Below are 16,108 nucleotides of genomic sequence, written 5' to 3' on the forward strand. Positions count from 1 at the left end.
AATTTTAGAGCCAACATAACATGTCACATACATACCTGATCAGTCTTGCATATTCTTGCTCGAAATAAATGACAGAAAATGTGAGTTTGCCCTTGCAGGTTAGAATGGAAAGTGTATTGTGGAGGTATTGTCGCAAATAACGCTGAATCAGCTAGGCTGGTTAGTAAAACATTGAATCCTTTTGTATGGAGAGTATCAGTAGCTAAGCCTCATGGTTCATCCACCGGTTCAGATTCAGTTGTATTGAGTTTGCCCACTAATGATGATAAACAAACTACAAGTTAGGTGCCTGCTGATATGAAAAACAGTAAGTTTTGGCCCCCTACTGTATTCTGGATGAATGGCATCCCTTCTAAAGTGTCTCCATGTGAGCAGAAAGAAGTGTATAGTAACAATGTGTACAGATCCAGAACTATTGTACCTGGTGCAGAAGTAACCCTGATACATAAATTAGAACATAATCCTCTTGTTAATTGTGCATGTAATATGTGCCAAAGCAAGTCATCAGTGACTGGGCTCAGACTTTGTCCGGCATACAGTCATTTGGCTAAACACTGTAGAATCTTGTTGGAATGCAATGATTCTGTAGGTGTTTCTTTCTCTCATTTAAATGTAAACCCAAAAAGACATTAAGAGGATTGAATGCATGAGTTGTGAAAGGGTCACTTAGTAGAATGGGCGCATCTGGGAAAATTAGAATGTGAGGAAGGTGTCTCTACTAAGCGTGTACAAGTGTCTTGTAGGTACGAAGTAAAGGCCATGGCGACTCACACCTGTGATGCGAGACGATGGATTGGAGAGCCTATTATCGTGTTCACTAAGCCTACCCGAGTGGAACCTGAGACCGAAGTGGAGTCTTGCTGGGAGTGAGCTGAAATCCCGGACATGGATTGGAGAATTTAAAATGAAATGTATTAATGCAATAATATGTGTTATAATCCTTTGTCTTGTTTGTATAATCTTTAGTTTGGAAAATTGTGTAAGTGTGTAATCAAAAGTAACGCGTAATGCTGTTTTAATTCTTAACTGTGAAACGTATGTATTTTCTTTATATAAAATCATGCAGTAGAAGCTGGTATAGTTTGATACAAGTGGCCAGTTTTTAGGCAGTTTCTTATCAAGATGGGCTTGAATCCCAGAATTGAATGCTAAGTTTCTGCAGCACCCTTTTTAGCCTAAGAAAATGTTGTTAAATGTTGAAATAAGGTTTAATATGCTTGTTTTTTACTATAAACTATTTGTGCATGTAAGACCATATGCTTAACACTGCCTGTTATAATAATATACATGAAATTGTTTCTCGTCAAGATAGGTTCGCATTTAACATAGTTAATAATCATGTTCTATAGGGAGTAAACTGTCTAGTTTGACTCTGAGTTAAAAGATGATGCAACATAAAGAGATGTTGTTTGAAATATAAAATAAGAAGCTTAAAAAGTAATTTTAAGAAAAAGAATAGAAGATGGGTTTTAAGAAAGTAAAAACTTTATAACTTGCTGTGAGCCTGTCTTGAAGTCGTGCCAGAAAGTAAAGGGATAGTTGGCATGAAGAGCGAAGTTCTCTTATCAAACAGCGTCAAGGTTAGAGTGTCTTCTCGCCATAGAAAAATTGGAAAAAACCTTGATTATCGCTGGAAATTGGAAAACTAAGTGCACAGCTAGCGAACCGGTTTTAGCTGTTTTGTGTGCCGCTGAAAAAAATAGGAGGTCGTCCGCAGTTCAGCTGAATTCGTGCTGTTAGGAAACTCATAGGACAGAGACATTACAGTCTTACACTTAAATAAAAAACAAATAGATTATCCATGAAGAGAAACTCTATATTGGGAAAAACATAAGATGGAAGCTCCCTATAATATCTGTTAAGCACACGCCTGTAAAGAGAGAAGGAAAACTAATTTGAAGAATAGAATGGCATGAGGGAATATATTATTAGACATTAATACATATAATCAATATAATCATAACTAATAGTGTTGTATATATTTCAGACAACACTCATATTCAAAATAATATTATTTTCTTTGTTTCACCTAGCTTTTTAGATAGAGGAGGGGTCGAGAAATGTGCGGGTGAGATCATGATTGGATGTGTAGACCAGGTGTTATATTTTTATTAATTGTTGGCACAAGGCTCTAAATTTTTAGGCTGTTGTGTGCCAAAGAGATAAGAATTGGACTTGATAAAGATTCTCCATGTATTCCTATGGAGACGAATCCTATAAAAACTCACTTTTCGCAAATGGGTACCACATTCAAGACCTTTGCTTGACAGGGTGAAGTGGTCCATCACTTGCAGATCTCCATCAGACTGATTCCTTTGTTCACGCTACTTTTCCTTATAATAGGAGGTAAGCATATCACTAACATTATTATATCTTACATGTATTGGTTGCGTTGCTATAAGGTTTTGAAACTATGTTTTGGTTTTAAGAAAGTGTTATATTGAATGAAACTGAAATATAGAAGTGGGTGCTTATAAACTGCTTGTGTTGGAATTTGGAGGTCTGATCAACCTACCTTTTTCCAAATATTAAAAGCATTTTAATAAACCGAAGGAGCATTGCTCTGATTCGTAAAACTTAAAATGAATGAGTCTTGAGTGTCTTTCTTTTCGATTAAATAAAGGTTATATGGACTTACTTACAGCTCGTCCAGTGCTCGAACATAAACCACTAGGAGTTTATAACATCTCTGTCCTCCTAACGTCTCCCCTGAGTTAAGAGTGTGCAGAGTAAATAGAAAATAAATAAGACCGAATAAAAAGAGTACGTGAAAATCTGTGAAACGCAGCAGACGTGACATTATTGTATTGCTTGGGACTCCTGCAATGATTCATATATCCAATTATTTATTAGAATTATGCAAACAGTGAATCTGTGAGGCACGCATTTTATTCACTGTGACATTCTGTGGGCAGCAGCAATCAAAACACAGACAGACAAATTCACAGAATTTTTTTTTTTTAAAAAGCAAACAAAGCAAGAATCTTAGCTCGTTCGTTTAAAGAAAAAGACTTAAATGAGAATCTTCAAAACACCATAAATAAGTAGGGGGAATTCACGCAGCCTTTTAATCCAAAATGTGTATTGTAAAAGTTAAAAACACTGTAAATGCTAGAAATAAAGCATACTTAAGTATCATAACTTCAGTGGGCATTGCGCTCCTCTGAAAAGATATTGTGCCCATGATGCTTTAAAGGGTTTTGTTAATTTCCCAATCCAGACTTAATTTTTTTTTTTTTTTTTTTTGCTGCTATTTTTCTATCTGAATGCATTCTCTGCGGATAATCCATGTTTCTGCTCCATTTTCTCTTGCAATGCTATTGACCGATATCTGCTGCTGTTTTATATTGCAGTGTTTGTTGTGGTGCTGGTTTTTCTTTTATAAAGGTGTATTCTATTAACTACTGAAAATGCAGATGAGCTCACAGACAAATGCATTGGGCTTGCTATCTAGACACTACGGTAATGCCTTGTGCCACAGATAAAGAATAAACATGATAGCTAAAATATATACATGATACTAACGATTCCATTGAGCGATTATGCAAATGTATGAAAAAGCTTGTGAATTTGTACTTCAGCTTGTTTTAGGATAAACTGGACAAATTTGAGCTGTTCTTTTCGCATCAGGTGCAAGGGTATTAAACCAATTTACCTCTTCATTAAGGTCAGCAGGGGTAGTTGGTACCTTAAGTATCAAATTTCAGCTAGCATACTATCGTTATTTGCATCAAAACATGGAGCCGTTTGTCTAGCTTGAGTTCTTGGACATAATACTAAATAAAATAATAATCAGGAATATCTTTGCAAAAATATATTTCAGGCTTGAAGGGTACTTAATGCCTTATATCTCTTTCTTCTATAAAAAAAGAAAAAAGAAACAAAGAAATCTGTACCTTTATTTCTTTCTTTTTATTGGCAAAGCGTAAAGTTTCCTTCTTGTTTTCTACAAAAAAAGTTATAACCTTGACCTGAGAAATCTAACCCACATTCTACACTGTCATTAGCCTGCTGACTGTGTATACAAGAGGTCTTGATTTATGGAGGTCCCTGACGGATTGTAGTATGAAGAATTTGACGAAACAGCTTCAGATGTCATTTTTCATCAAAGGTGAATTTTAACAAGCCTCAACATTACACTATGTACACCATATAACCTGCCAAATTATGTTTTGATTAAGGGTTGTTCTTCCTGCACACAACTTGCTTTCAAGTAGTAAAGGTTAGTTTGGAATTTCATTTTAAATAAATCCATTTTTTAATAAAATGGGGGTGTTGTGAAGATATAATTTGAAAACAAGCACACAACAGGAGACTCGACAGATAATGCTGAGGGTCTTTGGTAATTGGACTTTACCACAGGAAGTGATACGGCAGACTATGAAGCTGGTATGTCGTGCCTGTAAAATCTGCAGAACCCTTATTTATGTAAAAGTAGGTAATATTAATAAGATTATAAAGCCATACTGTTGCTTTCTGTGGGGTTTTAGCAAACAAGGTGGGTAGTGAAAAGTACTGCTTGGGGTCACTTGAAAGGAGTACTGTGCTTGTGCAAGATGCAGCCACAGACAAGCACCGCAACCTTTTTTGGGTTACTTTTTACAGTGTAACAGTCCAACAAATGAACCAACTACAACAGTGGCTCCAAATCAATATACTTATACAGCATATTAACAGTACAACACATTTTAAATAAAACTAACTGCACGGGCATGTAACTGCAAATATATATTGTCAAGAAAAACTATTCTATTCAAAGGGATGACCCAGCTTATTGCCCTCAATTCAATCTAGTAGAAATTCCAATCATACACAAAAACAAACACAATTAAGGTAACAACTCTAACTGAGAACTCAGAAGGCATATTATAACTATAACACCACATAACATTGTAAATGTTTTTTTTTTTTCTTGACACACAAAACAGTTGCAGATCTTATTACATCTCCCTTTAACTTTACCAATATCCTCGACACAGCAGATGTACAAGTTTAAGAGTGGTGGTTTTTGTGTTTCAATCATTAAAATAGAATTGTTTCGTAGCGAGGAGGTAGACATTTCATCTTACCTTCAATCCGTTTTTTTAACTTTTCCATTTCTTCTTTCAAGTTTCTGATTTCTATTTCTTTACTTGCAGCTACTGGACCATCTACACTGGAATATTGCAGCGCCTGAACAGTCTGTGTTGATTCTAATAAAAACAAAAACACAATTCATTTAAAGTTATAAGGGTTCTTCTGACATGATATCACCCATTCCCAGAAGAGTAACTTTATTTTTCAATGAAAGCAAAAAAGATCACTTTAAAAAAAAATATATAGATTTTTTTTATTTAAATTTGGAATCGCCAATTATTTGACCCCCGATTTTCTCCCAATTTGGAACACAATTATTCACCACTGCAAAAGCAAAATATCGTATCTCTCTCTCTCTCTCTCTCTCTCTCTCTCTCTCTCTCTCTATATATATATATATATATATATATATAATATATGTTTTAAGATATATATAAAATTATATATATATACAGTTTTAAAAATTTTTATTAAATTTTTCTTATTTATATATATACAGTGCCTTGCAAAAGTATTCAGACCCCTGACCAATTCTCTCATATTACTGAATTACAAATGGTACATTGAAATTTCATTCTGTTCGATATTTTATTTTAAAACACTGAAACTCAAAATCAATTATTGTAAGGTGACATTGGTTTTATGTTGGGAAATATTTTTAAGAAAAATAAAAAACTGAAATATCTTGCTTGCATAAGTATTCAACCCCCACACATTAATATTTGGTAGAGCCAACTTTCGCTGCAATACAGCTTTAAGTCTTTTGGCGTAAGTATGTACCAGCTTTGCACACAGTGTCGGAGTGATTTCGGCCCATTCTTCTTGGCAGATTTGTTCCAGGTTGTTCAGATTGGTTGGACGACACTTGTGGACCGCAATTTTCAAATAGTACCACAGATTCTCAATGGGATTGAGATCAGGACTTTGACTGGGCCACTGTAGGACATTAACCTTTTGTTCTTGAGCCACTCCAATGTTGCTTTGGCCTTGTGCTTGGGATCATTGTCCTGCTGAAAGGTGAATTTCCTCCTAAGCTTCATTTTTTTAGCGGACTGAAGCAGATTCTCTTGCAGTATTTTCCTGTATTTTGCTCCATCCATTCTTCCTTCAATTGTAACAAGATGCCCAGTCCCTGCTGATGAGAAGCATCCCCACAGCATGATACTGCTACCACCATACTTCACTGTAGGGATGGTGTCTCTTGAGGCATGGGGAGTGTTAGGTTTGCGCCACACATAGAGCTTTCAGTTTTGGCCAAAAAGCTTTTATGGTGGTCTCATCTGACCACAAAACCTTTTCCCACATCGCAGCTGGGTCACTCTCATGCTTTCTGGCAAACTCCAGACGTGCATTCAGATGGTACTTTTTGAGTAACGGCTTCTTTCTTGCCACCCTCCCATGCAGGCCAGTGTTATGCAGAGTTCTTGATATGGTTGACTGGTGCACCATTACTCCGCTCCCAGCCACTGAACTCTGTAGCTCCTTCAAAGTGATTGTCGGCCTCTCTGTTGCTTCTCTCACAAGTCTCCTTCTTGTTTGAGTGCTGAGTTTTGAGGGACGGACTTTTCTTGGCAGTGCCTGGGTGGTGTGATGCAGCTTCCACTTCCTGATTATTGATCCAACTGTGCTCACTGGGATATCCAAACACTTGGATATTATTTTGTACCCTTTCCCTAATCTATGCATTTGTATTACTTTATGTCTAACTTCTGTAGAATGCTCTTTGGTCTTCATTTTCCTTCAGATTCACAGCCTTACCAATGATCCTTCAACAGTGCAGTTTTTATCCAGAAAATGTAACAGGAACTTTAATGGTTCACAGGTGGAGGTCAGTGGTAAGGTAATTGTGTCCTCGTTAGGGCAATTTTTTTCATCGGTGCAAACTGGGAGCTTCCACAGCACAGAGGTTGAATACTTATGCAAGCAAGATATTTCAGTTTTTTATTTTTCTTAAAAATATTTCCCAATATAAAGCCAATGTCACCTTACAATAATTGATTTTGAGTTTCAGTGTTTAAAAATAAAATATCGAACAGAACGAAATTTCAATGTACCATTTGTAATTCAGTAATATGAGAGAATTGGTCAGGGGTCTGAATACTTTTGCAAGGCACTGTATATATATATATATATATATATATATATATATATATATATATATATATATATATATATATATATATATATATATATATATATATATATATATATATATAGTTACATTCTTTTTTAAAAAATTATTTGGAATCTGCAATTGTTTTACCCCCAATTTTCTCCCAATTATTCACCACTGCAACCCCCACACTAACTTGGGAGAGATGAAGACGAGCACTTGCGTCCTCCGAAACGTGTGCCGTCAGCCATCCGCTTTTTTCGCACTGCAAGACGACCATGAAGCCATTACAAAACTACAGCATTGAAGGACCATGCTGTTTTGAATTGCACACAGGCAGGCCTGCAGGTGCCCGACCAGCCCATCTAACCTAACCCTCTCTGCCCGGGCAGCGCTTGACCAATTGTGCACCGCCCTCTGGGAACTCCTAGTCTGGATTTGAACTGGCGATCTCCAAGTTACAGGGCGCATCCTGCACTCCAGGCGGAGTGCCTTTACCGGATGTGCCACTCGGGAGCCCACAAAGTGAGATTTTACAGGTTGCCACAAACAGGCACTATAATCTTATAAGAAGCACAGACTAGTAGGCATATCTACTCTTTATGCAGTTATTCTTACATTATTTAAAGAACAGAGAATTCTGGCATTCTGGAGCGAGGAAACAATGCAAGGGTGAATTTAGCTGAACTCCAGCTATAGGGGAATACAAGACATTACTCAATATTAGAACAAACATTACAAATTGCATGTTATTGAAAATAAACATTTTACTTGTAAAATAAACTAATTTAACAATAAAAAAGTGTTGCACCTTGGAGCTTCCTGCTTAGCTCAAGTTTCTCTTGCTCTAGACGTCGTATTCTCCTCTCATAAGCTTCAGTTGCTAAGCTATCTTCTAGACTTCTCTGGACTCTGATGTCAATTTCTGTTGAAGTGGGTGCAGAGACCTCCCTTAAGCAGCCTCGGTCAGAGAGAGTACTAAATAAAAGGAAACATGTATTACTCGAATCCCAGGACAGAGGCAGGGCAAACAAACAAATACAGTACAGCTATATTGCATTCAGTTGCATTGCAGCTTGTAGGACCAGATCAAAACTGTTAATGCAACTTTGAATACACCACACCACACCATGGTCCACATGCCATCTACAGTATGTCCTTTTATGATAATAAAACTTTCAACCACAACTTTCAACGCATTTATACAAATGCTGTGTACTTATACATTTTCCTACTTCCTTGAGTGCAAAAAGCTACTACCAGCAACCTATAATTGTAACTTGATTGTAATTCTGCAATTCACTCAGACGTGTGTCCGAAACAGATATCCATGTATTAAAGTCTATTTTTTGTATGGTACATTCAGTCATACACATGTGTCTGTAGAAAGGGGAGTAATACATGCAGCCAAGGTAGTGTAGTGCTGTGTGTTCAATATTTTACTGCAATATTTATCATTGGGCTAAGTAAATACAAATGTATATATACTTCCATATATAATTCCAAGGTCCAAAATACTGTATCAGAAGCCAGGTATGTCACATATTTCTGAGGCAGTAATGTGTTGCAGGGATACACCAGACACGGCAGGAATCAGATTCCACTAATCATATACCACTGGTTACAAATTATCACATGTGTTCCAACTTTACTGGTAAAATAAGATATAAAGGGGTATTAACATCTTAACTGTAAAACACTATAATGTAAATCATTTTCCCCATTACTAGAGCTCAGCTAGTGAAATTATCACCTTTCTGTGCAAGCACTTTGTGAACTATGTAACTATTCAGAGGAAAATGCTGTGATTTTTTTTCTCTCTACCATGTAATTTACAGATGGAGCTAAAAAATCACAAATGGTGATTTGTTCCTTTCTAAACATGGTGTAAAGACAAAGTGCATATTTTAAAAGTGTGAGATTCTGATTGTGATTTTAGCACCAGTATTACAAGGAATATTATTTACAAGCTAGCAACTACAAAGTACATTAAATACACTGCCTGTAAAAAAAAAAAAAAAACATTGAAAAAAATTGCATGTCCACCCGTACAATTGAGCTTCCCATCTTCTTGCAACTGCCGATGTCTGTGTACTCATAAGCAAAACAGAAGTGTCTAAAATTGGAGACATGAGTATCAAAGTAGATCACCGTGACCTACATTTACTAACATTTTTAAATGCATATTGAATCTCCAAAATTGGTTAGCTTGTGCTATAAAAGAAAACCTTAAAATATAACCAATTGCACCTCCACTACATCCCTATCAGTGGGGATTTGCATCCAGAATGACAATGTATAACAAAATAGTTTCATCATCCACCAGTATATATATATATATATATATATATATATATATATATATATATATATATATATATATATATATATATATATATATATATATATATATATATATATATATATATGGGGAAGTGATTCCATTATACAAATGAAATATTGGTGTTTTTTGCTTTTTCAGAAAAACCACAGTGACGTGGATACCGTCTAAAACCAACAGAAAAAAAGCAAAAAAAAAGGTAGTGTAGAGGGTGTTTTTTATGTATGAAGTCAATTCGCATTGGAAGCTATATCAACAGTATGAGGGGAATCTGCTGAAGTACCTGAACATTCGTGACTTCAGGTATTTGCAAAGCACAGCAGCACCAAAAGTGACATCTTCAGACAGACACCTGATCACATGAAACCACACACCCCAAAAAACAGAGCGACTATCTCTATCTCTTCATTTCCACTTTCATATCAAATCTGAGAAACTGTCATGGAATCCCTGAAGATTTATGATTTAGTTTATGTTCTCCAAAAATAAATATGCTTGTTTGATTGCTTTAACACTTCAAAGACTGAATGAATCTGCCTAGATCTATATATATATATATATATATATATATATATGATATATATATATATATATATATATATATATATATATATATATATATATATATAGACACACACACACACTGATGCTTGACTTGCATTAAGAAGGAAAAAACACTGAGTGAAATAGCTCTCATCACTTGATTTTCAAGGTGTTTCATCCGAAGCATAATCAACAAGTACAGATAAACATCATCTGTACTGAACAAACTCAGGACTGGAAGACCCAAAAAGCTGTCTCACAAGGATAAGCAATACTTGAAGATAATATCCTTAAGGAATAGAAAGAAGACAAGCATTGAATTGACAACAGAACTGGCAAAAGGCACAGGTGTAGTTGTTCATCCATCAACAGTCCAAAGCACCTTTGACCATTGTTTCATAGTCCAATTTACGTGTTCTTTTGCAAATTTTAGCCTTTTAGTCTTGTTCCCCTTTCTTAACAGAGGTACAGTGCCATGAAAAAGTATTTGCCCCCTGTCTGACTTTCTTCATTTTTGCACATTTTTCACATTGAATTTGGTCAGATCTTTTTGTGGGTTGTAGTAGTATATAGAGGGAGTCTGAGATAAAAAATGACACCAAAGTTTGGTGCTGCTTTCATTTGTTTGGTGTGCAAGGTAATCAAACATGCAATGTTCAGGTGTGAAAAAGTTATTGCCCCCCCCAGTTAACTCAACCCAATTAAAGGGATGATTAGGGTCAGCTGTTTGAATACTTTGGTTAGCAATCAGGCCTGATTTGGGGCCAGCCCTGCCCAATATAAATCTGACTAACTTTGGCCCTTACCATCAGAATGAAGTTGTCAGCACATGAGTTCTAGAGGCACATCATGCCACGATCAAAAGAAATTTCAGAAGACCTCCGGAAAAAAAAGTTGATGCCTATCAATCTGGAAAGGGTTACAAAGCCATTTCTAGGCTCTGGGGCTCCACCAAACCACAATCAGAGCCATATTGTCCAAATGGAGAAAGTTTGGGACAGTAGTGAATCTTCCCAGGAGTGGCCATCCTGCCAAAATCTCTCCAAGAGCAAGGCGTAAAATCGTCCAGGAAGTCACAAAGAACCCTAGAGGAACCAGGGATCTGCAGGCCTCTCTCTCGCCTCGGCTAAGGTCAGTGTTTATGACTCCACCATCAGAAAGACACTGGGCAAAAATGGGATTCATGGCATGAGTAGCAAGGCGGAAACAACTGGTCAATAAGAAGAACATGAATGCTTGTCTCAAGTTTCTAAAAAGCACCTGTATGATCCTCAAGAGTTCTGGAACAATGTTCTATGGACAGATGAGTCAAAAGTGGAACTTTTTGGCCAACATGGGTCCTGTTATGTCTGGCGAAAACCAAAAACTGCATTCCACAGTAAGAACCTCATACCAACGGTCACGCATGGTGGTGGTAGTGTCATGTTTTAGGGATGCTTTACTACATCAGGACCTGGATGACTTGCCATCATTGAAGGAACCATGAATTCTGCTCTGTATCAGAGAACTCCACAGGAGAATGTCAAGCCATCCGTCTGTGAGCTGAAGCTGAAGCGCAGCTGGGTCACGAAGCAAGACAATGATTTGAAAAAACAAGCAAGTCAACATCAGAACTGTTGAAGAACAATACATTTCAAGTTTTGGAATGGCCTAGTCAAAGTCCAGACCTAAACCCCATTGAGATGTTGTGGCAGGACTTGAAATTAGCAGTTTATGCTTGAAAACCCACAAATGTCACTGAGTTGAAGCAGTTCTGCATGAAGGAGTGGGCCAAAATTCCTCCACGGCGCTGTGAGAGACTGATCAATAACTACAGGAAGCATTTGTTGCAGTTATTGCAGCTATTGCTGCTAAAGGTGGAGTAACCAGTTATTGGGTCTAAGGGCAGGTTACTTTTTCACAGGGGGGCATTGGGTGTTGCATAACTTTCTTAAATAAATAAATGAAATAAGTATCAAAATTTAGTGTTATTTGTTCACTCAGGGTCCCTTTTGTCTAATATTAGATTTTGGTTGAAGATCTGATAACATTCAGTGTCAGAAAAATGCAGAAATGCAGAAAATCAGACAGGGGGCAAATACTTTTTCAAGGTACTGTATTCTTACTGCAACACATCCTCAAAGTACTCATTTCAAGAGTGACCTTTGTATGATTTGATTAACAACGACACCTGCACCTTCTGCCATTTTTTCCCCCCGGTACTATATAATATCTTTAAATAAATCTCTGTGCATAAATATTTGTTTAGGAGCTCAAAGTTTACAGTCTGACTATAGTTTCAAAATGATCATCTACCCATAGGCATGCCTGATTTGGATCAAGCAGGTTTCCACAGATACATTTTAGAAACGGTTGGTTGAATTTGTTTTCAGTGCTTGACAGAGTAAATCCAGATTATTTTGTGTATCCTTTCTCAAATCAAAAATTGATACAATTCTTACTTGCAAAAGAAAAAAAGGAGTAAGAAAACACAAGAGAGTCTGCAGAAAATGCAAAGCTCCAGAGTCACTTTGGGTAATTGTTATGTTTGCTTTAAAAAAAGGTTTACCATTGTTCATTATTATAGTTTTTGGCACACAATTATCCTGAGGTGGTAGTATATGGCAGCATACTAAACATTTACAGTGCAAGCTATTTTGGATTTCTTATGACAAGTTTGCCATGGTCTATAAAGTTAAACCGAGTCCATTAATTTCTGTAAAAGGTTTAGCTAATTGCAAACTGTACACAACATTAAATCAGAAAACACCACACTTACCAGTTGCTAGTATATGTAAACCCAACAAATGGTAAATGATGTCCAGAGAAGGCAGTGTGTGACGGTGGGGGCATCGTTTCCTGAAGAATAAAATAATCAAATAAAACACAGTAACATTTTCACAGATTTCCCTTTTAACACTGTCCTATTTAAATGTGTTGGGAAACACAAGGAGTAATACAGAAAGAGGGCTCTAAGATAAACAAATAATACAAAACATATTTACTGCCTTATATAGTACTGAAAAACAATATATATATATATATATTATATATATATAATATATTATATATATATATATATATATATATTTCAGACACACACACACACACACACAGAGAAACTCTGATACAACGTACCACCTTGGGACCGTAAAATTAGTATGTTATAACTGAGGTATGTAATAACCAGGTACTGTACTGTACCGGCACAATACCGTACTGTAATTAGTACAGTATTGTTAATTTACAGTATATTTGTATAAAACTACAGTGGCTTGGTACTGGATGTTTTGTAAATGCATTTTTCAAAACTTACTGTACCACACACACTTTTGCAAATCTGACAAACTTCTGCAAAACCGTTGTCAACGAGCACTAAACAGTACAATGCATTGCACTCGTACTGTAAAATAATAATTAATTAAAAACAAAATGGTACAGTAATAAATTACTGTATAGAAACCACAAAACCAAAACAATAACATACTAAATACAGGTATACAGTAATAAACACAATACAGTACACTACCATACAAACTGCATGTTGTACTTCACTTGTTTAGGAAATCTATCATAGACGTCTGCTGCAGCGACTGATCTCTACTTGGTTGGCTCATCACAAAACATTTAACAACATCAAGCGCTTGTGTGTGCTAATGGTACTAATGCACATCTTTATTGTTTAAACCACTTGAGAAGCACGTCTTCTAATTCAGCGTGCATCGAAGTGCGTAACCGTTTACAGGCAGGTGCACATACTGAAGAATCAATCACTGAATGGATTTTCTCCCAACTTTTCCATATTGTATTCACTGTGCTTTTGGACAACCCCAGTTCACTACATAATTGTGCCTGCTTTTGTCCCTTTTTGATGTCACTGATAATGTAGTTTATCCTTGAGCGAGATAGCCACTCAATTAGCTCTCGCCATGTTAATACAGTACATGTACTGTAATCAAGAGCAACGTTCAAACAGCAAGTACGTAATATCTGCCGCACCGACGTGCTGCGTGCCAATGCGGTGCGTGTGTAATAACAGGAAGTACGTAATATAAGAGTATGTACTAAATGAGATTTTTAAAAAGGATTTAATACAATATTTATTTGGGCCCACGATACAGGTACATTATATCAGAGTGTATGTTATATACCAGGTATGTTGCAAACGAGTTTGACTGTGTGTGTGGGTCTATTTATATATCTATCTATATATATATATATATATATATATATATATATATATATATATATATATATATATATATATATATATATATATATCTATATATCTATATATATATATATATATATATATATATATATATATATATATATATATATATATATATATATATATATATATATATATATAGCAATTAAGTGGAGTTCTTTTTTTTAGACCACCATAACATTAGTTAACCTGCCTGCATGAAGGTAAGCAATCTGATCTTTACAACACGTATGGTTAGAACTAACCAACCACTATTATAAAATAACCCAAGCTACAGTATGTGCAAAATCATCATAATACTGTACCTATTTGCATATTAGGTATTTATAATCATGATCACTTACTGTAGGTGTTCAGGATATTGTGAATTTGTAGATTAAGAACCACTAATTGAGCCTGCTTGTCCCTTAATGTTGCCTACACCCCCAAAACATGCACACCTCTACAGTGAACTTAAACAATTTTTTTTTACCAAAACAAAGTTGTAGATAAAGAGAACAGTTCACATACGGAATTCTTTAAACAATCATCATCTACGTCAAAGTTGGACGTATCGGTAGGACTGCTGACTTCAGGGATATAAGGTGCCTCACAGTTTCGGATGTTGTCCCAGTCAATGCCAACAAAAAATGGGTGTTTCTTAAAGTTCTCAATGCCGTTCTGGCCAAGCCGGTGTTCCCTGCTGCAAATAAGCCTTCGGATCAAGTCCTTGGCATTTTCAGATACGTCCATTAGTTGTACTGGAAACTGAAATCTCTCCTAAAAATAGAAGAGGAAGTATCAACAGTAGTACTGTAGTGGCAGCAGTAGCAGTAATAGTAGTCTTATTAACTGAAGAGTGACTATATAAACTGCAGCTTTAAAATAAAACCTTTTTTTAAAGCAGGACAGATCAATAAAATGCAGAAGGCTATGACAACTGAGGTGTTTATATTTTGTGATGTTGCTAGGTAGTTGCTAGAACACAAGCATGAGCAGAGACGCTCTTAAAAAATGATTAAATAAAAATCAAACTTTGTAGCTTTTGTATCTTACTATATTCCTTAATACAAGTCACCTTGAATAAATATAATAAAAAATGCAGTACAAATTATGAAAGCTTGCCTGCAAGGATAATACATAAACATCAGTGCCATTTCTTGTTTAGTCTATGGTGTATTGTGAATATCAAACCTGACAGCAGGCATGTGAATTGACAGGATCTGCCCAGGGTAAACCGTTTATTGGTAACAGGGATAGGATTCAAAATCTGCTGACTCCCAGTTACAATCATTGTCCAAGAACTGAGCCATGTCATCAACTTTTCAATCCAATTCATTAGTACAAACAGCCAAGTAAATGCAATATTTTTGACAACTGTCTTACAACCCAAGAGCTTTCCTTATCCAGTCAGGAAAAATTCCCTAACATGTTGCATGCAGAGAACACTGCAGACTTAGGGGTCACTCAAAAAGTTAATTATGTTTGTGATTTAGATGCTGTTGCATTTTAAAAGGCAGGGATTTAATGTGTGGTGCAAGAGAAAAAAACATCTCACATGTGAAACAATTTATAGCATTAACACAAAGACCAGCTTTGTCAGTATCTGGAGGTTACAGTTAACATATATCACTTACTTTGTGGTTCATTATTTTGCCGTATGTCTCTACTAAGGATTCTGCATAAAAGGGAGTTTCTCCATAAAGCATTTCATACATGCAGACGCCCAGGGACCACCAGTCACACTCAGGACCGTACTTCCCCTTGCCATCCTCCATCGCTTGCAAGATTTCAGGGGAGATATAGTCTGGCGTTCCCACAGCAACTGAAGACTGAACCTGCATTG

General features: G+C 36.1%; 1 protein-coding gene across 4 annotated transcripts in view; it reads right to left on the reverse strand.

Moving 5' to 3' along the window:
* The window catches only part of LOC121317125 (serine/threonine-protein kinase MRCK alpha-like), a 196,234-nt gene that overhangs the window by 61,226 nt on the left and 118,900 nt on the right, over window positions 1–16,108 (reverse strand). For all 4 annotated transcript variants that reach the window (XM_041252744.1, XM_041252747.1, XM_041252746.1 and 1 more), the window contains exons 7-11: window positions 15,900–16,100; window positions 14,794–15,042; window positions 12,832–12,911; window positions 8,001–8,167; window positions 5,070–5,192 (exon numbers count right to left, since the gene is read on the reverse strand). In XM_041252744.1, coding sequence (XP_041108678.1) covers window positions 5,070–5,192; window positions 8,001–8,167; window positions 12,832–12,911; window positions 14,794–15,042; window positions 15,900–16,100 — 820 coding nt within the window. The remainder of the gene's footprint in view (window positions 1–5,069; window positions 5,193–8,000; window positions 8,168–12,831; window positions 12,912–14,793; window positions 15,043–15,899; window positions 16,101–16,108) is intronic.

The sequence above is a fragment of the Polyodon spathula genome, chromosome 6 (assembly GCF_017654505.1).
Source record: "Polyodon spathula isolate WHYD16114869_AA chromosome 6, ASM1765450v1, whole genome shotgun sequence".
NCBI classification, from domain to species: domain Eukaryota; kingdom Metazoa; phylum Chordata; class Actinopteri; order Acipenseriformes; family Polyodontidae; genus Polyodon; species Polyodon spathula.